A 25,997-nucleotide genomic window follows, 5' to 3' on the forward strand; every position below is an offset into this window, starting at 1 on the left:
TCTTATTTTTTTTGCTTTATTTAATTTTGTTTTATTTATTTTTGAGTTGTTTTTTGATGTATTTAGAGTTTCTTTGTGAATATTTTTGCTTTAGGTACAAAAAATTACAAACTTTCTGTTAGTGCCGGTAGTTTACAAATTTGAATATTTTAAATTTTGAATTATTTGAAATTTGTGTGAATCACTAGTTTGTGAATAACTTAACTTTGAAAATAGATTTTTCAGTGATTTTTTTTCTTATGTTTAATATTAGTGTGTTTTATCATTATATTCAATTTGGTAATGCTTAGGTTATTTAAAAAATGAAATGCCTTTGTAACGGATGAGTTTTCGTCCGAAACCCTCATACTTCGAAAGAGATTGTCCATTTTGTACACGAAGTGCATCCAGTTTTTGCAGTAACCCTCTCTACTTTTTTGCACATGCTATGTGGGTGAAATTATGATACCATGCCAACTTTCAACCTTTTCTGAGTTTATTTGAAATGCTTTTCAATTTCAGGGTCATTTAGCTGAAAAAATCAGTAAATGCATGAAAAAATTTGTTTGCACATAAAATTTCTTCGCGTTTCAAATGCCAAAACACATAACTACCCGAACTATTACAGAGATTCCCTCCTGGGTGTGAAACACGGAAGAAAGTGATGATAGTGAAGTCGATCACATCATAGATCTTTGGGTGTGAAACTTTTTCTTCGCGTGTGTCCCTTTGCGCCATAGCCATGGAAAATCTTCATCATTTAACTGGATGCTTGGGTCAATATTCACTGTGAATGGAGCAATTTCATCAAACTTTTCATAATCTTCTAACATGTCTATCTTGTCATCCACTCCCACGATGTTTCTCTTCCCAGAAAGAACTATGTGGCGCTTTGGCTCATCGTATGATGCACTCGCTTCCTTATCTTTTCTTTTTCTCAGCTTGGTAGACATATCCTTCACATAGAAAACCTGTGCCACATCATTAGCTAGGACGAATGGTTCGTCTGCATACGCAAGATTGTTGAGATCCACTGTTGTCATTCCATACTACCGGTCTTCCATTACCCCGCCTCGTGTCATATTGACCCATTTGCACCGAAACAAAGGGACCTTCAAACCACGTCCATAGTCAAGTTCCCATATCTCCTCTATGTAACCATAATATATTTCCTTTCCCGTCTTGGTTGTTGCATCAAAGCGGACACCACAGTTTTGGTTGGTGCTCTTCTTATCTTGGGCGATCGTGTAAAATGTATTACCATTTATCTCGTACCCTTTGAAAGTCATTATATTAGAAGATGGTAACTGGGACAGCGAGTACAGGTCATCTTCAATAGAGGCGTCATGCATGGTACGTGTCTGCAACCAGCCGGCGAAACTCCTGGTTTGTTCACATGTAATCTAGTCATCAGACCGCTCCGGGTGTTTGGAGCATAGAAAATTCTTGTGTTCGTCCATATACGGAGCCACCAAGGCGGAATTCTGTAGAATTGTGTAGTGTGCTTCAGAGAATGTCCGTCCATACATATTATTTGATCCCCTTCTAGCGTGCCTTTTCCATCTAGTCTGCCCTTCTGCCACGATCCAGGAACACCAATCGGCTTAAGGTCAGGAATAAAGTCAATACAAAACTCAATGACCTCCTCATTTTCATGGCCCTTGGAGATGCTTCCTTCTGGCCTAGCACGGTTATGAACATATTTCTTTAAGACTCCCATGAACCTCTCAAAGGGGAACATATTGTGTAGAAATACAGGACCCAAAACGTTAATCTCTTCGCATAGGTGAACTAGGATGTGCGTCTTGATGTTGAAGAAGGATGGTGGGAACACCAACTCAAAACTGACAAGACATTGCACCAAATCATTCTCTAACCTTGGTATGATTTCTGGATCGATTACCTTCTGAGAGATTGCATTGAGGAATGCACATAGCTTCACAATGGCTAATCGAACGTTTTTCGGTAGAAGCCCCCTCAATGCAACCGGAAGCAGTTGCGTCATAATCACGTGGCAGTCATGAGACTTTAGGTTCTGGAACTTTTTCTCTGCCATGTTTATTATTCCCTTTATATTCGACGAGAAGCCAGACGGTACCTTAATACTGAGCAGGCATTCAAAAAAGATTTCCTTCTCTTCTTTGGTAAGAGCGTAGCTGGCATGACCCTGATGTATGCTGTCTTTTCCGTGCATACGTTGCTGGTCCTCCCGTTCCTCAGGTGCATCTTTTGTCTTCCCATACACGCCCAAGAAGCCAAGCACGGTCACGCAAAGATTCTTCGTCACGTGCATCACGTCGATTGCGGAGTGGACCTCTAGGTCTTTCCAATAGGGCAGGTCCCAAAATATAGATTTCTTCTTCCACATGGGTGCGCGTCCGTCAGCGTCATTCGGAATAGGTTGTCCACCAGGACCCTTTCCAAAGACTACCTTCAAATCCTTGACCATATCATGTACAACAGCACCAGTACGGTGGCGAGGCTTCGTCCGGTGATCCGCCTCACCTTTGAAATGTTTGCCTTTCTTTCTTATGGCATGCCTGCTCGAAAGAAATCGACGATGTCCAAGGTACACATTCTTCTTACAATTAGCCAAATATATACTGTCGGTATCGTCCAAACAATACGTGCATGCGCGGTATCCCTTGTTTTTCTGTCCTGAAAGGTTACTGAGAGCAGGCCAATCATTGATGGTCACGAACAGCAATGCCTTTAGGTCAAATTCTTCCCCCATGTGCTCATCCCACGCACGTACACCTATTCCATTCCACAGTTGTAAGAGTTCTTCAACTAATGGCCTTAGGTACACGTCAATGTCGTTGCCGAGTTGCTTAGGGACTTGGATGAGCACTGGCATCATAATGAACTTCCGCTTCATGCACAACCAAGGAGGAAGGTTATACAAACATAGAGTCACAGGCCAGGTGCTATGGTTGCTGCTCTGCTCCCCAAAAGGATTAATGCCATCTGCGCTTAGACCAAACCATACGTTCCTTGCGTCATCTGCAAACTCCTTCCTGTACTTTCTCTCGATTTTTCTCCACTACGACCCGTCAGCGGGTACTCTCAACTTTCCGTCTTTCTTACGGTCTTCTCTGTGCCATCGCATCACCTTGGCATGCTCTTTGTTTTGGAACAAATGTTTCAACCGTGGTATTATAGGAGCATACCACATCACCTTGGCAGGAATCTTCTTCCTAGGGCGCTCGCCCTCGACATCACCAGGGTCATCGCGGCTGATCTTATAGCGCAATGCACTGCATACCGGGCAAGCGTTCAAATCCTCGTACTCATCGCGGTAGAGGATGCAATCATTAGGGCATGCATGTATCTTCTGCACCTCTAACCCTAGAGGGCAGACAGCCTTCTTTGCTTCGTACGTACTCTCGGGCAATTCGTTGTCCTTTGGAAGCATATTCTTTATCATTACCAGCAACTTTCCAAATCCCTTGTCAGATACACCATTCTCTGCCTTCCATTGCAGCAATTCCAGTGTGGTGCCCAGCTTTTTCTTGTCACCTACGCAATTCGGGTACAACAATTTTTTGTGATCCTCTAACATGCGCTGCAACTTCTTCTTCTCCAAATCACTTGCGCAGTTTCTCTTTGCATCGGCAATGGCCCGACCTAGATCATCAACGGGCTCATCTGATGCCTCTTCTTCAGCTTCTTCCCGCATTGCCGGCTCAGCTTCTTCCCGCATTACCAACTCAGCTTCTTCCCTCATTGTTGTATCATCGTATTCAGGGAACCCATGGCCAGGATAGCTGTCATCGTCCTCTTCTTCTTCATTGTCTTCCATCATAACCTCTCTTTCTCCGTGCTTGGTCCAAACATTATAGTGGGGCATGAAACTGGACTCAAACAGGTGGACGTGAATGGTTCTTGATGTAGAGTAATTGTGACCATTCTTACAGCCAGCACATGGACAAGGCATAAAACCATCCGCCCGCTTGTTTGCCTCAGCCGCAAGCAGAAAAGTATGCACGCCATTAATGAACTCGGGAGAGCATCGGTCATCGTACATCCATTGCCGGCTCATCTTTAATACACAGCACCGAAAACACCAAATTCATACAATACATAAAGTTCATACAACACTTAAATGCAACAAACAAATAACTCTCTAGCTAAAGAATTTAAATGCAACAACAAATGCGATCAAGATCGCAACTAAGGTAACAATTGATCCAACAACATAATGATACCAAGCCTCACTATGAATGGCATATTTCTAATCTTTCTAATCTTCAAGCGCATTTTCTCCATCTTAATCTTGTGATCATCGACGACATCGGCAACATGCAACTCCAATTCCATCTTCTCCCCCTCAATTCTTTTCAATTTTTTCTTCAAATCCTCGTTTTCTCTTTCAACTAAATTTAACCTCTCGACAATATGGTCGGTTGGAATTTCCGGTTCAACTACCTCCTACATACAAATATCTATGTCAACTTGATGGGCATAATTTGTCATAAACACGAAATGCAACAAAAATAGTTTTAAAAGAGAATATACCACATCTGAATCATAACCCGGATGAGGGCCGACGGGGACGGATATCAAAACCATGGCACTATGTATAACAAACAACGTATGGGTAAGATAATTATACGAGTAACTATATATCCAAATCACACAAACATCATTTTTTTATAAAACATTCATGAACAAGAGGCTCACCACAAGGTGGTGCCGGCGACGGGACGTTGCGGGCGATCGACGGTGGTTACGACGGAGATTTAGAAGGCACTAAGTAAACCACACCTACATATGCAAAATAAGTGTTATTTTTGACCTCAAATTGCATATAAATCAAATACTAGCACATATATATAATTCCTCCCAAATTACTAAACTCGAAAATCAATCACTATATAAAGCATTGCACGAGCTAATCTAGCAATGAGAGATGAAAGGACAAATTTGCTAACCTTTGTGATCATTTGAATGGATGGGGGCCTTCAAATCTTGACAAATTTTGGGCAAAATGTGTGATGAGCTTGAGAGGAAGAGGGAAAGAATAGAGAGGAGAGGGGAAAGGGGAAGAACAGAGCGAGCTCGGGTGGACGAAGGGTGTATGTAGGACGACCTTTAGTACCGGTTCGTGATACGACCCGGTACTAAAGGTGCTGGAGGGGCCCCGGACTGACAACATCCTTCCACCACTCACTTTAGTACCGGTTCGTGGCACGAACCGGTGCTAAAGGTTCACCACGAACCGGTACTAATGATGCCCGCCCGCCTAGCCGTTGGAACCGGCACTAATGGACACATTAGTGCCGGCTCAAATTCAAACCGACACTAATGTGCTTCACATTTGACCCTTTTTCTACTAGTGTCCAATGATGGGCTTCCTCAAAATGCCCTAGGTCTTCGTGAGCAAGCAAGTTGGATGCACACCCACTTAGTTCTTTTTGTTGAGCTTTCATATACTTATAGCTCTAGTGCATCTGTTGCATGGCAATCCCTACTCACTCACATTGATATCTATTGATGGGCATCTCCATAGCCCGTTGATACGCCTAGTTGATGTGAGACTATCTTCTCCCTTTTTGCCTTCTCCACAACCACCATTCTATTCCACCTATATTGGTATGTCCATGGCTCACGCTCATGTATTGCGTGAAGATTGAAAAAGTTTGAGAACACCAAAAGTATGAAACAATTGCTTGGCTTGTCATCGGGGTTGTGCATGATTTGAATACTTTGTGTGGTGAAGATGGAGCATAGCCAGACTATATGATTTTGTAGGCATAACTTTCTTTGGCCATGTTATTTTGATGAGACATAATTGCTTAGTTAGTATGCTTGAAGTATTATTATTTCTATGTCAATATTAAACTTTTGTCTTGAATCTTTCGGATCTGAATATTCATACCACAATTAAGAGAATTACATTGAAATTATGCCAAGTAGCATTCCACATCAAAAATTATGTTGTTATCATTTACCTACTCGAGGACGAGTAGGAATTAAGCTTGGGGATGCTTGATACGTCTCCAACGTATCTATAATTTTTTATTGTCCATGCTATATTATATCTGGTTTTGGACATTATTGGGCTTTATTATACACTTTTATATTATTTTTGGGACTAACCTATTAACCGGAGGCCTAGTCCACAATTGCTGTTTTTTGGCTATTTTAGGGTTTCGCAGAAAAAGAATATCAAACGGAGTCCAAACGGAATGAAACCTTCGGGAACGTGATTTTTGGAACGAACATGATCCAGAGGACTTGGACCCTACGTCAAGCAATCAACGAGGAAGACACGAGGTAGGGGGGGTGCGCCTACCCCCCCCCCCCAGGCATGCCCTCCACCCTCGTGGGGCCCACGTTGCTCCACCGACATACTCCTTCCTCCTATATATACCTACATACCCCCAAACTACCAGATACGAAGCCAGCCAAAACCCTAATCCCACCGCCGTAACTTTCTGTATCCATGAGATCCCATCTTGGGGCCTTTTCTGGAGCTCCGCCGGAGGGGGTATCGATCACGAAGGGCTTCTACATCAACACCATAGCCTCTCCGATGAAGTGTGAGTAGTTTACTTCAGACCTACGGGTCCATAGTTATTAGCTAGATGGCTTATTCTCTCTTTTTGGATCTCAATACAAAGTTCTCCCCCTCTCTTGTGGAGATCTATTCGATGTAATCTTCTTTTGCAGTGTGTTTGTTGAGATCGATGAATTGAGGGTTTATGATCAAGTTTATCTATGAACAATATTTGAATCTTCTCTGAATTCTTTTATGTATGATTGGTTATCTTTGCAAGTCTCTTCGAATTATCAGTTTGGTTTTACCTACTAGATTGATCTTTCTTGCAATAGGAGAAGTGTTTAGCTTTGGGTTCAATCTTGCGGTGTCCTTTCCCAGTGACAGTAGGGACAGCAAGGCATGTATTGTATTGTTGCCATCGAGGATAACAAGATGGGATTTATATCATATTGCATGAGTTTATCCCTCTACATCATGTCATCTTGCTTAAAGCGTTACTCTGTTCTCTTGAACTTAATACTCTAGATGCATGCTGGATAGCGGTCGATGTGTGGAGTAATAGTAGTAGATGCAGGCAGGAGTCGGTCTACTTGTCTCGAACGTGATGCCTATATACATGATCATACCTAGATATTCTCGTAACTATGCTTAATTCTGTCAATTGCTCAACAGTAATTTGTTCACCCACCGTAATACTTATGCTCTCTAGAGAAGCCTCTAGTGAAACCTATGGCCCCCGGATCTATTTTCCATCATATTAATCTTCCAATACTTAGTTATTTCCTTTCCCATTTATTTCACTTGCGTCTTTATTTCTCTTTATCATAAAAATACCAAAAATATTATCTTATGATATCTATGAGATCTCACTCTCGTAGGTGACCGTGAAGGGATTGACAACCCCTTTATCGCGTTGGTTGCGAGGAGTTTATTTGTTGGTGTAGGTGCGAGGGACTCGTGCGTGGCCTCCTACTGGATTGATACCTTAGTTCTCAAAAACTGAGGGAAATACTTACGCTGCTCTACTGCATCACCCTTTTCTCTTCAAGCAAAAACCAACACAGTGCTCAAGAGGTAGCAACCATCAAGATGGCACTTGGAGGTGATGGACCGAAATCTTAGACGACAGCTGTTGTTCTTCAAATAAACCCTAACACACATTTGCTGTGACAGGAATAGTAAGTGCAACATGATTTATCCTCCCGTGCATTCTACTTGGGTCGGCCCTCTAGGCGTGAGAGCCTCCTTGGGGTGGCCAAAGAATCGAATTAGCATAGATCGGCCGCTCATACTGAGAGCCCATAATCAGTGACCTGCGCGCTGGATACTCCGTGAACGCGCACCCCCTCCCTCCTCCGTAAATGATTGGGGTTAGCCCATGTGCAAGCGTGTGGCGCCCATGTTTTTTCGTTTCCTTCTTTCATTTTTTTTGTTCCTTTAGTTTTTTGGTTTTTTTACATTGAGAACTGTTCATGAATCTCAAGGTCGAAACAATGGTCGGTATTTCAAAAGAGTTCCTTAATTCTGAAACTCTTCATGAATTTGAAAAATTGAAAAATGTTTATGAATTCAAAAAATTTCACTAATTTGAAAGATGTTTGAGATTGCATAAAATGTTCATGGATTTTCTAAAAAATGATCACAAAATTCAAAATATTTTCGAATTTTAAAAATCATTCCCAAATTTATAAAAAAATCATAGGTTCAAATTTTTTCCCCGATTCAAAAAATGTTCATGAATTCGGATAATGTTTGTAAAAACAAAGAAAGTTTGTGAATTAAAAAAATTCTTTGCAAATTTTGAACAAACATGTTCTTTGATTCAAAAAAAACTTCACAAGTTTATGAAAAATGTTCACAATTAAAAAATGTTTATGATTTCGAAATCTTTCACAAATATGAAAAATGTTCATGAATTTGGGAAATGTCCATGAATTTGTAAAATATGTTCGTGAATTTGGGAAAAGTTCACGATTTTAAAAAAATGTTCAAGTATTCAAAAAATATTCATGAATTTTACAGAGGTTTGCAAAATGAAAAAAGGAAAATAGAAAAAGGAAAGAAAGAAGAAAAAGGAAAGGAAAGTGAAAAATAAAAAGAAAAGGAAAAAACGAACATGAAAAAAAAGGAATAGAATAAACGAAATTTTAAAATAAAATAAAAGGGAAAACTGAAAAGATAAAACCAGAAGAAAAAACAAAGAAATAAAATCCATTCAGGGAAGGTTCTTTTTTTTTGAGGAATCTCGCCACTTTGTTAAGAAACAGTAATGTTCATAGGTACACGATGTTGGTCATGAGGGATTCCCATCCAGACATGCTAACCTACTCCTAAATTACAAGAAAATTTGACGAGATTATGAGCTTCGAAATTATGGTTTCTCCGCTCGTGAACAAAAGAGACCGAAGCATAAGTGTTCCTTCGACCCATTATTTCATGTATAATGGCCGAGTATGGACCTCCTGTCCCTTGGTTTATATCCATCACCACACCTTGGCAATCCGAAGCTACTATCAAGTTTGTTTCATGTAGATCAGCTGCAAGTGCTAACGCCTCCCTGCATGCAAGTGTCAAACATGTTGGATATATATTGTATGGCCTCTTGGCAAAGGATAAATAGGGAGAAATCATTAATTTTCTTCAGTAAGGGATGTCCACAGATTGTGAGATATGCAGTTAAGGGGTGTCTGCAGGTGCCCAGTGAGTCTTTAAGTGACATGTATCTTGGCATGCCCACGGATGTAGGACACTCAAAGAAGGGCACGTTCAAATATTTGAGTGATCGAGTTTGGGACAAGGTGAAGGGATGGATGGGAAAATGCTTATCAGCTGATGGCAAGGAGGTGTTAATTAAGTCAGTAGCACAAGCTATCCCTGTATACTCGATGTCTTGCTTTAAACTCCCTAGAGGCTTATGCAATCACATCAACTCTATTATCAGAAAGTTTTGGTGGGGATGCAAGTAGGGTCAAAGGAAGCCGGCGTGGGTATCGTGGGAAGTGATGACAAGGCCAAAATACCTGGGAGGACTTGGCTTTAGAGACCTGGAACTGTTTAACCTTGCACTTTTAGCAAGACAGGCCTGGAGGGTTCTGCAGGATCAATCTTCGCTTAGTGCAAGGATACTTAAAGCCTCCTATTTCCCCGGTACAGATTTTCTTACTGCAGAGCTTGGGTCCAGACCATCACAGATTTGGCGAGCATTATTAGAGGGGCGTGACATCCTAAGAAAGAAATTATACGCAGAATTGGCAATGGGCAGTCCACTAACATTTGGGGCCATAATTGGGTCCCAAAGGAGGGATCACTACGGCCTATTGTTTCCTTGGTCCATGATCCGCCGCAACTGGTTTCTGACTTGTTACTACCAGCTTTGGCATCCTGGAATGAAGCGCTTGTGCGCTTGATTTTTGTGCCAACTGATGTGGAAGCTATCATGAAAATTCTAGTATGCACGAGTAATATCGATGATTTCTGGACTTGGCACCCAGAGAAGAGGGGGAGGTTCTCGGTGAGTTCAGCCTACAAGTACTTGATTACAACAAAAATAACAAGGGAAAACTGGCTCGAGGGTAGAAGCGGTTCTTCAAGCACTGACAGAGAGGAGAAGGACCGGACCAACCTATGGTCATTGACGGTGCCGTCAAAAATCAAGGTCTTTCTATGGCGTTTAGCACGGCACTCGCTTCCAACGACGGATGTATTGAATAGAAGAAACATGTCGACCCGAGATACTTGCCCGTTGTGTGGTTCCCCCGACTCATGGCGCCACGGGTTGGTCTCATGCACGTCGGCAAGGTGCACATGGGCTCTTTCCGACCCCGTGCTAGTGGCGAAAATGGCTGAGAACTCCGAACCCCATGCAAAGAACTGGTTGTTTCAGTTGAATGACGCTCTTGATCATAGTTCATACACAACAATGGTGGTCACCTTATGGGCGATATGGTATGCTAGGAGGAAGGTGATCCATGAGAGTATATTTCAATCTTCGATGCATACCTTATCCTTTGTAGCCTCATATATAAGCGAGCTGGAGCAGATAGCCAAACCCGCAAAGTCTAATGCGGCGATAGGGGCTCGATGGGAAGGCCCGAGGAGCTGGCTACCTTCCCCGATGGGAGTGGCAAAGATCAACGTCGATGGAGCCGTGGCGCGCCACAAACGCGGCGGGGCGGTTCGGTTGTGTGCCGAGATCATACAGGTTATACTTGGGCTCCTCGGCGGTGGTTTTCAGAGGCATCACTGATCCCACAACCTTGGAAACATTCAGAGAAGGTTCTAGAACCTTTCGCAGAACCAGTGGAAGGAAAACCAAAATGGGCCGACGAACGGAAAGAGAACGTGATAGGTTGGGGAAGCGGAGTAATTGCGCTCGAGCTGAAATGAGCCCGTTATCGTGCACGTTCGCTAGCGCATCAGGATCTGAGCCAATTGTTTATTCAGGCGTTGGAGGGTCGCTAGGAAAATGCACACTGTAGATAAATACGTACGCAGCAAAGCTTGGTGGCGGGCCAGAGTTAACGTGGAGTTGGGCGTCCGTTCGTCCTAGTGAAGGTGGGACGTGGATCAGAATCGCACGTCCTCATCTGATCCGTGGCCCTGGTGGGGACAGGCAGGATCCAGAGTGTTCTTTGGCTACAAGCGGCGGTCATATGTGGGAACAGGGGTCTCCGGCGGAGAGAAAAGGAGCAGCGGCGGCGATCCAGCATGGAGTTTCTGATGCAGCCATTCAGCAGGTACGTGGATCTTTGCTTGTCTGACGGATTCATCGCAAATCTTACCCGCATGGCTTTGGTGGCTGAAAGGATTTGGTTTTGGCTTGAATGAGATCCAGTGTCCTTGAAGAAGTAGGAGAGAGCTTGGTGCCGGCCCCTGTGCTGAGGGCGCCGACGGGAGGCGGTATGCTGGTGGAGCAGGATATGGCGGTCAGAACCACTGTCCTTGAGGAACTAGGAGATTGGTTGATGCCGGACGCTGTGCTGCCTTGTTCGAGGGGAGATGGTACGGTGGAAGAGCAGCAAGTGGCAGAGCAGCCATGAGCGGTGGACAGCGCGGGTGCTCAGGTTTTTGCTGCCACTGATGCCCTGGTGGGGAGGAGGGATAGTTCGCCTCCGACGTCAGAGCTGTCAACTGCGAAGATGAATCTCCTGGTTGGAACTAGAGGTTAGTGTTGGATTGTATTTCAGTCAGTATACTAGGGATTTACATTATAGTTGGAATTGGATAAATCCTACCATTAGAACAACTAGTGATGCTTCAGTTAGGAAGCAGAACCATCTTTGCTGAACCAAGTCAGTTCATATGATAAAATTGCTGATTGCTGATTTGAGGGAGTTAATATGTGAAGTTACTGAACCCAGACAATTCACATGAGAAGAAATAGTGATTTTGTAGTGATATTCAGGGAATCATGCTTAGTGCCCCATGAGGCATTTCATCTAAGGAAAATGCTGGTTACTGAAATCCAAACAGTTAATATGTGGAGGCTGTTTTTACAGGCTGAGAATTGGGGCTGCCGCACCGAGCAGAACACCCTGCCCAAATTATGTCAGCGCATTTGAGAAGGCTAGGAGTTATGCCGACAAACCGGCTAAGAATTTGATCACACCAGTGATTGGCACTACTTTTGACTCTTTGGGTGAGGCTTATGACTTCTATAATTTGTATTCATGGGAGAAAGGCTTTGTCATCCGATATGGGAAGAGCCGGCTGAATCTCGAGAGGACACCTGGGTCTATCTCGCGCACTACTGGAGGTACTGCGATGGCTGTACCTTGAGAGGCACATTGGTGAGGTGAGTATATAGTTGGAGAAGAAATAGTGATGTTGTAAAAATTTGATTGTGTTCTATAGGTGCTAACTCCTGGAATTGAACTGTATTGCAGTATGAGCTGGCTTATCTTAAGAAGCAGATTGCATACGAGGTGATCTCAGTGAAGGGGAACAAGGGTGAGCACCCAAGCTTCATGATCGAGGAAGTGCTGTTCCGATGAAGACCGGAGTGGCTGTCTCATTGTCTGCTTAGTTATATTATGCATTTACCATGAGTTTGCAAAAAACTAGTTATATTATGCATTTACCATCAGTGGTTGTCTCATTATCTGTTTGCAAATAGTTATCTAAAATGGATCCTGAAGGTCGAATACAAATTATATTATGCATTTACCATGAGTGGTTGTCTCATTATCTGTTTGCAAATAGTAAGCTAAAATGGATCTTGAAGGTCCCGTACAAATGCTGCTGCTTTGAAAGACTGAATCTATGAATCTATGAAACTAGAGACAGCATAGATTTGGGAGACTGAATATTTTGATTTATGAATCTATGAAGGCATGCATCTACACCCAGCCTTGAATTGAAAAAAACAATCTAAAAATGTATGCATCTGTCATGACACCGAAACTATGAGGCTATGAATCTCGAGGCAGTATTGTTTTAAAAACTAGGAATATATCCATCTAAACATGTACATTATTCTGCATACATTAAAAATACCGCCTCATGTTTAGGAGTATGCATTAGTCTGAATCTTTGAATCTATCCCTTTTTAGGAGTATGCATTAGTCTGAATCTTTGAATCTATCCCTTTTTAGGAGTATGCATTAGTCTGAATCTTCTAGGAGTATGCATTAGTCTGAATCTTTGAATCTATCCATCTAAAAATGTATGCATCAGTCTGAATCTAAAGACTGCAGCTATGATTTTCCATGGCTGAAAGCAGCAGGGGCATGGAGATTAAAATAGATGTACAGGTACGAACCCGGAAGGCCGGCGCCTCCTGGTGTGGCAAGGCAAGAAGAGTCAGCACCGAATAGCCGTGCAAAATAAATGGGCGGGGTTGGACGCCCGCCGTCTGGTGGTTAACGTCTGAGCCGTGGCTCACAACGTGATGGCCCATCTGATCCGCCGCTGCGAGGAGGACGGACGTCGCATTAAATAGCCGTAGCAGAGTGGACCAGGGTCTGGAAAAAAGGCGTCCATACATCTCCAAATACATAGTAAAATAATTGGGGTAGTGCTTATCTTTGCGCCAGCTGACGGCTGAGATATAGAGTCCATCTGAGCTCGAGCTCAGAATAGACTTTCCCATAGGTTGGTTGCTATTTGGCGACTTAGGCGCGAAATAAGACTGGCCGCTCATACCGTGCCCTGGCTGGTTCGGACGGATCGGTTACGTAGTCGGCTGGGGTCTGGGGAGCTGCGAACCTGCAATCTGAAACGGATTTGAACCTGCAAATATGACTGCCCCAATCGTGTCACGCGCATATATATTTCACCGCGCGCTGACATCGTCTACCCCAATCCTTCAGCTCCTCGAAACGGACTCCCCTGACTAATCATCATCGTCGTCGTCTGTGCAGCAGGGCAAAGGGATGGAGGAACGAGCCAAGTATGACGACGACAGGCTGAGCGCGCTCCCCGACGACGTCCTGCTCGCCGTCCTCCAGCTCCTCGACGCGGGCACCGCCGTCAGGGCCGGCGCCCTCGCGAGGCGATGGAGGCACCTCCGCTGTCTGCTTACCGATCTCACCATCGACGTCGCCGACCTGGTACCACGTTCTCCGGACCCCTCCTCTCCTTGTCAGACGGTACACGATATGATGACGGCCTACACCGCCGCCACGGCGTGGTTCCTCACCCCGAACAAGCAACGGAGCATCAAGAGCCTGCGCCTCACCTTCTACCTCGTGGACCCTTACCTGCGCTCCATCGGAGACGCCGTCGCCAAGAGCGGCGGGAGCGCGGCCGGGCCCCTGGAGTTCACCATACTGGCGGACGTCGACGTCCTCACCGTCAACGACGCGGAGCGCGCCATGCTTGCACGGCGCTTCATGTCGTTCCTCGCCGCTTGCCCCGTCGCCTTCAGTGGGCTCACCAGACTCTCCCTGCAGAACCTCTGCTTCGGCGACTCCGATATCTCGGATCTCCTCGGCACCTGCAGTCGACTAGAGCTGCTCTCCTTGAGCCAGTGTGGCTCTAGCTCCGCAGACATGCTACTACGCATAGACGCTCCGACATCTTCGTTCCGGACCTTGGAAATCCGCGAGCCTTTCTTCCATGGAGTTGAGCTGACCAATGTGCCGAAACTGGAGCGGCTTTTCTGCGACGAGGACGTCGTTAGCTTTCACGGGAGCTGCCCAGCAGTGCGGTTTGGACATGTTCCTTGCCTTGATGACGTATACCTCTCAACGATACATCTGCGTTACTACTATGAAAATCCAAGAGAGCTCTTCCCCGCCTTCAGTAACCTCAGAGCTATTTATCTCAACAACTTGGGAACTCACAGACTGGTGGGGACTCTTTTCATCCTACAAGCCGCACCTTTGCTGAACAAACTGTCTATTAAGGTACGCCTTCTTTTCTTCCCTAAAATTCGTGTTGCAAAGTGCAAACACATGCAAGCCCATGTACTTTGAGGCATTATTGTATTCAGTATGCATTCAGTATCCATCCTTATTAGTGCTATTTTTTTGTACTACTTCATTTTTGTGTGCGGCATAAAGTTTGATCTTATTTCCTCGTCGTAATATAAACAGCTTTCTAAGCATGTTCAAAGTCCTACTATCTTATATTTGATCAAACTTATAGAGAACAATATCAACATCTATGACATCAGGTAAATACACCAAGAAAAATTAGATGTTGATCCTCTTCTCTACAAAGTTGGTCAAATTTGGTAAGCTATATAAAAAAAAAGAGACATTTGGACTTACGATAAAACTAGAAAATTCATTGCTTTTGCTACAAAGAAAGTAGTAACAACAATGGAATTGCACGGCTACTTTATACATACAAGAATGTATAATAAACAAAGTTAGTACTACATGATTATCACTTTCTATGACAAATTTAGTGTTAGCATTATCATGTAACCAGTCAATAGCTTATTTTACAACTATTATTTCGCAATCAAAGATAATTTTTTTGAATTGCACATGTTCTAATTATTCTGGCATGTTCTTGTTTCTATGTACGATTTGTTCTGAGAAGCTATACCAGCCATTTTTTATTCCCCCGGATCGCTATGACTACAATACCAACACGGAGGGGGAAACACCAAAATTTGAGCATCGCAACTTGAGCTTCCTGGAGTTGAAAGGCTATGCTGGGCTTAGAGAAGACATCAAGGTGGTGCGATACATCTGGCTCGTCACGGAGCGTGCCGCGTGCCTGAAGAAAATCCACTTACTTGAACAATATCCGCTTCAAAATTGCTATGGTGCTAGATGTGCATGTCATGTCGATGAGCCACATACGACTCTATTAAGCGAGGCACTCTCTAGTAGAGCAGCTTCGTCTCCAGAGATAACCGTAGAATTAATCAATGTCCCATGTTGAATTAGTTCGTGCAACTGTGACATTAGCCCCTAGCTTGTGCAGCTTCTTTGTTCATGGTTGATTCTGGTTGTAATCCATAAATTGTTTCTAAGCAAACGGTTTTGAGTTGGGATGTAGTTCATCGTGAAACGAAATTTCTCTCTCCTGATTGGGAATACAGGGTGGGTACTTAGTAGTGTTTTGATTTGTTGACGAGTTGTTTATAGAGAGGAGAGTTTTAGGACCACGGTCCACCCGAACACACGGTCGGTCATGTTGGATGTAGTACTGTTATCCATGTGGATTTGTGTCCTATTAGAAATTTGAATTCTTGATTTGCGTACGAACCTCTGGCTCCAAATCGGGGGAAGGGCGCCCTGTCGGTGTCAAAACCGGCGAATCTTGGATAGGGGGTCTTGAAATTTGCGTCTAAGGATCGAAGGTAATAGGAGGCTGGGGACACGATGTTTACCCAGGTTCAGGCCCTCTTAATGGAGGTAAAACCCTACGTCCTACTTGATTGACTTTGATGAGTATAGGGGTTATAAGAGTTGATCTACCTCGAGATCGTAATGACTAAACCCTAGATGTCTAGCCTGTATGATTATGACTGCCTCCACGGACTAAACCCTCCGGTTTATATAGATACCAGAGGGGGCTAGGATTTGTACAAAGTCAGTTTATAGAGAAAGAAATCTTCATATCCGAACGTCAAGGAGAGTCCTGTCTGGACACGGGGGAAGCCTTCTATCTTGTATCTTCACGGCCCACCAGTCCGGCCCACGTCACATACCCCGGACGCCTGTGGACCCTCTAATCCAGGACTCCCTCAGTAGCCCCTAAACCAGACTTCAATGACGATGTACCCGATACACAGATTATCTTTGGCATTGCAAGGCGGGTTCCTGCTCCAATACTCCAAAGTAGCTCGACCAAGAGAACTATATCCGGCTCTGTACAATAATCACAACCCTGAACAACAAAGGAAAAATACTTAAGCAAAAAATAGGTCATGTCTTCTGACAACCTTTTCGGCGAGGCATTGAATCCCAGCCTTATTTCAGCCTCCCATTTTGCGTTTCGAGACGCAACTCCCAGCGACACGTCTTGTCAAAGCAAAGATCGTGTCCCCTTATTGCGGGATTTTCATCAATGAAGGCTTGGCTAATCCAACCGTGCCATCCGCTCGACCCCTTGGGAATAGGCAAATTTTAAGGCTTGCACGAGGTCGTTTGATATTCGTTGCCTTTATAAAAGGATAAGGACCCATCTTTTTCCCCACGCCTTCTCCTTCCTCAGCCTTCCCATCTCTAAGCTCCAGCGCCCAAGTCCCAACCCTTCTCCATTGCCACCACGCGCTTCGACCATGTCCGGATCCGGTTCTCAAGGCAAGTGGGTGGCCTCTTCCGTGACGAAGAAGGATATCCAGGGACTCCGGGAGGCGAGGTACTTAACCGCGGAAATCGCACACAGGCTTCCGACAAAGGGGCAAGTCAGCCCTACTCCAGAGCCTGGTGAAAGGGTCGTGTTCATCCCCCACTTCCTCCGCGGGTTAGGGTTTCCCCTTCACCCCTTTGTTCGTGGCCCCATGTTCTACTACGGGCTAGATTTCCAGGATCTAGCCCCGAACTTCTTTCTCCATATCTCGGCGTTCATCGTCATGTGCGAGGCATTTCTCCGCATCCCCCCACACTTCGGCCTATGGCTCAAGACCTTCCACGTGAAGCCGAAGGTGATCGACGGGGAGCACGCGGATTGCGGCAGAGCCATGGTGAGCAAGCTTCCTCACGCTATCTGGCCTAAAGGGGCCTTTGTGGATACCGTTAAGACATGGCAGCAGGAGTGGTTCTATATCACCGAACCCCGTGGCACTAAGTGGGCGGCCACTCCTGCATTTAGATTCGGGCCCCCTCTGCGACTCGCTTCATGGACCAACAAGGGTCCGGACTGGGGATCGATCGATGAGGTGCTGATGCTGCAAAAGTGCATCAAAAGTATCATAGAGAAGAACACCCGTCTCACTGACGTGATTCAGGTGATGCTCATCCGCCGAACCCTTTCCTGCCAGGGACGACCTCTCCGTTTATGGGAGTTTAATACAGAAGGGACGCGAACTCTGCGCCAATTCTTCGGCATGACGCACAAAGAGATCTGGAAGTTGCTCTTTAAATCTCAAAAGTCGTGGCCGGAGACGTCCGAAGACGTTGGTCTTGACTGCAACCATCCCCCCCTCGGTAAGGGCTAAGCTTCAGCCTATAGCTTGGCTTGTTAATCCAGGGGACACACTAACCATTCCATCATTTACACAGGTCTGGACAAAGAAGGCAGAGCGGATCAGGTGTCCGCCCCCCCCCCCTTCCTGAAGGCTCAGCCGATTCCCTCCTAATGAGGATGCTGGTCCCGGCACCATACCAGGTGCCGGTAAAGAAGGATAAGAACAAGGAGGCCGAAAGTGGCCTCCACCATGAAGGTACCTCGGACACTATGTCCGGAGGAACCGAGGCTCCCTCCTCTCACGAGGACGAGGAGGAGGGGGAAGAAGATAATTGATACGTCTCCAACGTATCGATAATTTATGAAGTATTCATGCCAATATATTATCATTCTTGGCTGTTTTACAATCATTTTATAAAAACTTTATATCATTTTTTGGGACTAACCTATTGACCTAGTGCCTAGTGCCAGTTGCTCTTTTTTGCTTGTTTTTTTTACATCGCATGAGGTCAATATCAAACAGAGTCCAAACACCGTGAAACTTTACGGAGATTTTTTTGGACCAGAAGGAACCCAATGGGCCAGAGCTGCACCTGGGGGTGCCCCGAGGGGGGCACAACCCACCAGGGCGCGCCAGGGCCCCCTGGCGTGCCTAGGTGGGTTGTGCCCACCTTGGTGGCCTCCCGTACCCCCTCTTTGCACTATAAATTCCCAAATATTCCGAAACCCTTCGGGGGTTAACCTAGATCAGAAGTTCCGCCGCTACAGGGCTCCGTAGCCACCGAAAACCAATCTAGACCCGTTCCGGCACCCTGCCGGAGGGGGGAATCATCTCCGGTGGCCATCTTCATCATCCCGGTGGCCACCACGATGAGGAGGGAGTAGTCCACCCTCGGGGCTGAGGGTTTGTATCAGTAGCTATGTGTTTAATCTCTCTCCTGTTCTTGAGATGTCACGATCTTGATGTATCGTGGACTTTGTTAATATAGTCGGATCATATGGTGTTTTCCCCTCTCTATCTTGTTGTGATGAATTGAGTTTTTCCCTCTGAGATATCGTTGTCATCGGATTGAATACTTTTATGGATTTGAGAACACTTGATATATGTCTTGTAATTGAATACTCGTGGTGACAGTGGGGTATCGTATTGATTCACTTGATATATGTTTTGGCACTCAACTTGCGGATTCCCGCGGTGACATTGGGGTAATCTATGCATAGGGGTTGATGCACGTTCTTGTCCTTGTTTCTCCGGTAGAAATCTTGGGGCACTCTTGTAGTTCTTTGTGTTGATTGAGTATTATGAATATGAATATGCTTTGGTGTTATTCTAGTACGAACTCTAGGATAGATTGAACGGAAAAAATAGCTTTGCGTTATTTTAGTACGAACTCTTGAATAGATCAAACGGAAAGAATAGCTTTGAGGTGGTTTAGTACCCTACAAAGAATTCCTATCTTTTGTTCTCTACTAATAGGAACTCGCGAGTGACTCTTCGTTACACTTTGAGGGATAATCATATGATCCAACTATGTTAGCACTGTTGAGAGATTGCACTAGCGAAAGTATAGACCCTAGGCCGCCGGAGATGATGGAGAGCGAAACGCCCCCGCAAGTTTCCTCGCCTCCTAGGGCGGATGACATCGAGGTGTCATCCCAGAGGATTTCTTTGGATCGTCGAGAGGTGCAGGGGACCATCAATACGGCACCGGAGGGTAATACCTCGGCCGTTGAGGACACAGGGGACGCGACCCCCGTGAAGACCGGGGATGGGGGCCCTGGATTGTTCGGCCCCAAGCCGAATACCGCTTTGGAGATGGATCCGGAGTCGAGTGAGCGGCCCCCTTCAAGGGAGGGGGGAGTGCCTATTCTTGCGGCGACCTCCATGAACTCGGAGGCGCTGAACATGCTGAGGGACGGACTGCGGAGTGCGTCCTGATACGTCTCCGTCGTATCTATAATTTTTGATTGTTCCATGCCAATATTCTACAACTTTCGTATACTTTTGGCAACTTTTTATATTATTTTTGGGACTAACATATTGATCCAGTGCCCAGTGCCAGTTCCTGTCTGTTGCATGTTTTTGTTTTCGCAGAATATCCATATCAAACGGAATCCAAACGGGATAAATTGGACGGAGCTTATTTTTGGAATATTTGGAAAATTCTAGAAGAAAATCAACGCGAGACGGTGCCCGAGGTGGCCACGAGGCAGGGGGCGTGCCTACCCCCCTGGGCGGTTGATGCCCTTCTTCGGACGCAAGAAAGCTAATTTTTGGAGAGAGAAAATCGCGGCGAAGGTTTCGATCCAATCGGAGTTACGGATCTCCATATATATACAAAACGGTGAAAGGGCAGCAGGGAGGAACGCAGAAACAGAGAGATACAGAGAGACATATCCAATCTCGGAGGGGCTCTCGCCCCTCCCACGCCATGGAGGCCATGGACTAGAGGGGAAACTCTTCTCCCATCTAGGGAGGAGGTCAAGGAAGAAGAAGAAGAAGGAGGAGGGGGGCTCTCTCCCCCTCGCTTCCGGTGGCACCGGAGTGCCACCGGGGGCCATCGTCATCACCGTAATCTTCACCAACAACGTCACCGCCATCATCACCAACTCTTCCCCCCTCTATGCAGCGGTGTAACCCCTCTTTTACCCGCTGTAATCTCTACTTAAACATGGTGCTCAACGCTATATATTATTTCCCAATGATGTATGGCTATCCTATGATGTTTGAGTAGATCTGTTTTGTCCTATGGGCTATTTGATGATCGTGATTGGTTTGAGTTGCATGCTTTATTATTGGTGCTGTCCTATGCCGCTCTCCGTGTCGTGCAAGCGTGAGGGATTCCCACTGTAGGGTGTTGCAATATGTTTATGATTCGCTTATAGTGGGTGGCATGAGTGACAGAAGCACAGACCCAAGTAAGTAGGTTGTTTGCGTATTGGATAAAGAGGACTTGATGCTTTAATGCTATGGTTGGGTTTTACCTTAATGATCTTTAGTAGTTGCGGATGCTTGCTAGAGTTCCAATCATAAGTGCATATGATCCAAGTAGAGAAAGTATGTTAGCTTATGCCTCTCCCTCATATAAAATTGCAATAATGAGTACCGATCTAGTTATCGATTGCCTAGGGACAAATAACTTTCTCGTAACAAAAAGCTCTTTACTAAAACTAACTTAGTTACTTCTTTATCTAAACAGCCCCTACTTTTTATTTACATGCTCTTTATTATATTGCAAACCTATCCAAAAACACCTACAAAGTACTTCTAGTTTCATACTTGTTCTAGGTAAAGCGAACGTCAAGCGTGGGAAGAGTTGTATCGGTGGTCGATAGAACTTGAGGGAATATTTGTTCTGCCTTTAGCTCCTCGTTGGGTTCGACACTCTTACTTATCGAAAACTATTGTGATCCCCTATACTTGTGGGTTATCACGTCTTAGAGGAGCACCGTACCTTGATGGGTATGGTGGCTGAGAAGATTCAGTCCGCTAAAAGTGGTCTGCATGAAGCCTTTACGAGCCTACTAACAGGCTTCGAGGCATGCGATGTAATGTCTTTAGCCACTTTCCATATGGAAAATATGCCTGTATATGGATAGTAGCCCCTGAGACTCTGGTCGGCCCAGGAAGAAGGGCGAACAGAGGATCTACATATATGTGCAGGAAGTAACTGATACGTCTCCAACGTATCTATAATTTATTATTGTTCCATGCTATTATATTATCAACCTTGGATGTTTTATATGCATTTATATGCTATTTTATATGATTTTTGGGACTAACCTATTAACCTAGAGCCCAGTGACAGTGCTAGTTCCTGTTTTTCCCTTGTTTTAGAGTATCGCAGAAAAGGAAAATCAAATGGAGTCCAATTGACCTGAAACTTCATGGAACTTATTTTTGAACCAGAAGAAGCCCACAGAGAATCGGAGTTGGACCAGGAGAGTCACGGGCTGCCCACGAGGGTGGGGGCGCGCCCACCCCCTGGGAGCGCCCCCATGCCTCGTGGATAGCCCGGAGGTCCACCGACGTACCTCTTCCTCCCATATATACCCATATACCCTAAAAACTTCGGGAAGCAGAATAGATCAGGAGTTCCGCCGCCAGAAGCCTCCGTAGCCACCGAAAACCGACCCGTTCCGGCACCCTGCCGGAGTGGGAATCCTTCTCCGGTGGCCATCTTCATCATCCCGGTGCTCTCCATGATGAGGAGGGAGTAGTTCTCCCTCAGGGCTAAGGGTATGTACTGAAGGAAATATGCCCTAGAGGCAATAATAAAGTTATTATTTATTTCCTTATATCATGATAAATGTTTATTATTCATGCTAGAATTGTATTAACCGGAAACATAATACATGTGTGAATACATAGACAAACAGAGTGTCACTAGTATGCCTCTACTTGACTAGCTCGTTAATCAAATATGGTTATGTTTCCTAACCATAGACAAAAGAGTTGTTATTTGATTAACGGGATCACATCATTAGTTGAATGATCTGATTGACATGACCCATTCCATTAGCTTAGCACCCGATCGTTTAGTATGTTGCTATTGCTTTCTTCATGACTTATACAGGTTCCTATGACTATGAGATTATGTAACTCCCGTGTGCCGGAGGAACACTTTGTGTGCTACCAAACGTCACAACGTAACTGGGTGATTATAAAGGTGCTCTACAGGTGTCTCCAAAGGTACATGTTGGGTTGACGTATTTCGAGATTAGGATTTGTCACTCCGATCGTCGGAGAGGTATCTCTGGGCCCTCTCGATAATGCACATCACATAAGCCTTGCAAGCATGGCAACCAATGAGTTAGTTGCGAGATGATGTATTACGGAACGAGTAAAGAGACTTGCCGGTAACGATATTGAACTAGGTATTGGATACCGACGATCGAATCTCGGGCAAGTAACATACCGATGACAAAGGGAACAACGTATGTTGTTATGCGGTCTGACCGATAAAGATCTTCGTAGAATATGTAGGAGCCAATATGGGCATCCAGGTCCCGCTATTGGTTATTGACCAGAGACGTGTCTCGGTCATGTCTACATTGTTCTCGAACCGTAGGGTCCGCACGCTTAACGTTATGATGACAATTATTATGAGTTTATGCATTTTGATGTACCGAAGTTAGTTCGGAGTCCCGGATGTGATCACGGACATGACGAGGAGTCTCGAAATGATCGAGACATAAAGATTGATATATTGGAAGCCTACATTTGGACATCGGATTCATTCCGGGTGAAATCGGGATTTTACCGGAGTACCGGGGGGTTACCGGAACCCCCCCGGGGGTTAATGGGCCTACATGGGCCATAAGGGAGAACAGAGGGGCCGGCCAGGGAAGGCCACGCGCCCCCTCCCCCCCTAGTTCGAATAGGATAAGGAAGGGGGGCGGCGCCCCCCTTTCCTCTTCTCCCTCCCCCTTTCCTTCTCCAACAAGGCAAGAGAGGGGGGAGTCCTACTCCCGGTGGGAGTAGGACTCCTCCAGGCGCACCCCTTTGGGCCGGCCGCACCTCCCCCTCCCTCCTTTATATACGGGGGCAAGGGGGCACCCTCCTCGTGATCGTTCCTTAGCCGTGTGCGGTGCCCCCTTCCACCATATTCCACCTCGATCATATCGTTGCAGTGCTTAGGCGAAGCCCTGCGTCGGTAGAACATCATCATCGTCACCACGCCGTCGTGCTGACGGAACTCATCCCCGAAGCTTTGTTGGATCGGAGTCCGGGGAGCGTCATCGAGCTGTACGTGTGCTAAGAACTCGGAGGTGCCGGAGTAACGGTACTTGGATCGGTCGGATCGGGAAGACGTACGACTACTTCCTCTATGTTGCATCAACGCTTCCGCTTCAGTCTACGAGGGTACGTAGACAACACTCTCCCCTCTCATTGCTATGCATCACCATGATCTTGCGTGTGCGTAGGAATTTTTTTTTGAAATTACTACGTTCCCCAACAGTGGTATCAGAGCCAGGTTTTATGTGTTGATGTTATATGCACGAGTAGAACACAAGTGAGTTGTGGGTGATATAAGTCATACTGCTTACCAGCATGTCACACTTTGGTTCGGCGGTATTGTTGGACGAAGCGGCCCGGACCAACATTACGCGTACGCTTTCGCGAGACCGGTTCTCCCAACGTGCTTTGCACAGAGGTGGCTTGCGGGTGACAGTTTCTCCAACTTTAGTTGAACCAAGTGTGGCTACGCCCAGTCCTTGCGAAGGTTAAAACAGCACCAACTTGACAAACTATCGTTGTGGTTTTGATGCGTAGGTAAGATTGGTTCTTGCTTAAGCCCGTAGCAGCCACGTAAAACTTGCAAACAACAAAGTAGAGGACGTCTAACTTGTTTTTGCAGGGCATGTTGTGATGTGATATGGTCAAGACATGATGCTAAGTTTTATTGTATGAGATGATCATGTTTTGTAACCGAGTTATCAGCAACTGGCAGGAGCCATATGGTTGTCGCTTTATTGTATGCAATGCAATCGCCCTGTAATGCTTTACTTTATCACTAAGCGGTAGCGATAGTCGTAGAAGCATAAGATTGGCGAGACGACAACGATGCTACGATGGAGATCAAGGTGTCGCGCCGGTGACGACGGTGATCATGACGGTGCTTCGGAGATGGAGATCACAAGCACAAGATGATGATGGCCATATCATATCACTTATATTGATTGCATGTGATGTTTATCTTTTTTTTGCATCTTATCTTGCTTTGATTGACGGTAGCATTATAAGATGATCTCTCACTAATTATCAAGAAGTGTTCTCCCTGAGTATGCACCGTTGCCAAAGTTCGTCGTGCCCAGACACCACGTGATGATCGGGTGTGATAAACTCTACGTCCATCTACAACGGGTGCAAGCCAGTTTTGCACACGCAGAATACTCAGGTTAAACTTGACGAGCCTAGCATATACAGATATGGCCTCGGAACACGGAGACCGAAAGGTCGAGCGTGAATCATATAGTAGATATGATCAACATAACGATGTTCACCATTGAAAACTACTCCATTTCACGTGATGATCGGTTATGGTTTAGTTGATTTGGATCACGTGATCACTTAGAGGATTAGAGGGATGTCTATCTAAGTGGGAGTTCTTTAAGTAATTTGATTAATTGAACTTAAATTTATCATGAACTTAGTACCTAATAGTATCTTGCTTATGTATGTTTGATTGTAGATAGATGGCCCGTGCTGTTGTTCCGTTGAATTTTAATGCGTTCCTTGAGAAAGCAAAGTTGAAAGATGATGGTAGCAATTACACGGACTGGGTCCGTAACTTGAGGATTATCCTCATTGCTGCACAGAAGAATTACGTCCTGGAAGCACCGCTGGGTGCCAGGCCTGCTGCTGGAGCAACACCAGATGTTATGAACGTCTGGCAAAGCAAAGCTGATGACTACTCGATAGTTCAGTGTGCCATGCTTTACGGCTTAGAATCGGGACTTCAACGACGTTTTGAACGTCATGGAGCATATGAGATGTTCCAGGAGTTGAAGTTAATATTTCAAGCAAATGCCCGGATTGAGAGATATGAAGTCTCCAATAAGTTCTATAGCTGCAAGATGGAGGAGAACAGTTCTGTCAGTGAGCATATACTCAAAATGTCTGGGTATAATAATCACTTGATTCAATTGGGAGTTAATCTTACAGATGATTGCGTCATTGACAGAATTCTCCAATCACTGCCACCAAGCTACAAGAGCTTTGTGATGAACTATAATATGCAAGGGATGAATAAGACTATTCCCGAGCTCTTCGCAATGCTAAAAGCTGCGGAGGTAGAAATCAAGAAGGAGCATCAAGTGTTGATGGTCAACAAGACCACTAGTTTCAAGAAAAAGGGCAAAGGGAAGAAGAAGGGGAACTTCAAAAAGAACGGCAAGCAAGTTGCTACTCAAGAGAAGAAACCCAAGTCTGGACCTAAGCCTGAAACTGAGTGCTTCTATTGCAAGCAGACGGGTC

General features: G+C 45.2%; 1 protein-coding gene across 4 annotated transcripts; it reads left to right on the top strand.

Moving 5' to 3' along the window:
• Positions 1-10,998: 10,998 nt before the first annotated feature.
• Positions 10,999-15,957, top strand: LOC125509909. Of its 4 annotated transcripts, none has more exons than XM_048674942.1 (6): positions 10,999-11,220; positions 11,313-11,647; positions 11,983-12,278; positions 12,370-12,433; positions 13,846-14,832; positions 15,476-15,957. In XM_048674942.1, exons 5-6 carry the CDS (start codon positions 13,858-13,860, stop codon positions 15,821-15,823), a joined length of 1,323 nt encoding a protein of 440 aa, XP_048530899.1. In that variant the 5' UTR covers positions 10,999-11,220; positions 11,313-11,647; positions 11,983-12,278; positions 12,370-12,433; positions 13,846-13,857; the 3' UTR covers positions 15,824-15,957. The 4 variants fall into 4 exon arrangements, with proteins under 4 accessions (XP_048530899.1, XP_048530900.1, XP_048530897.1 ...); XM_048674943.1 differs by having other exon boundaries at positions 11,319-11,647; positions 11,957-12,278; XM_048674940.1 differs by having other exon boundaries at positions 11,319-11,647.
• The last annotated feature ends 10,040 nt before the right edge of the window (positions 15,958-25,997 follow it).

Source organism: Triticum urartu, chromosome 5 (assembly GCF_003073215.2).
Source record: "Triticum urartu cultivar G1812 chromosome 5, Tu2.1, whole genome shotgun sequence".
NCBI classification, from domain to species: Eukaryota; Viridiplantae; Streptophyta; class Magnoliopsida; order Poales; family Poaceae; genus Triticum; species Triticum urartu.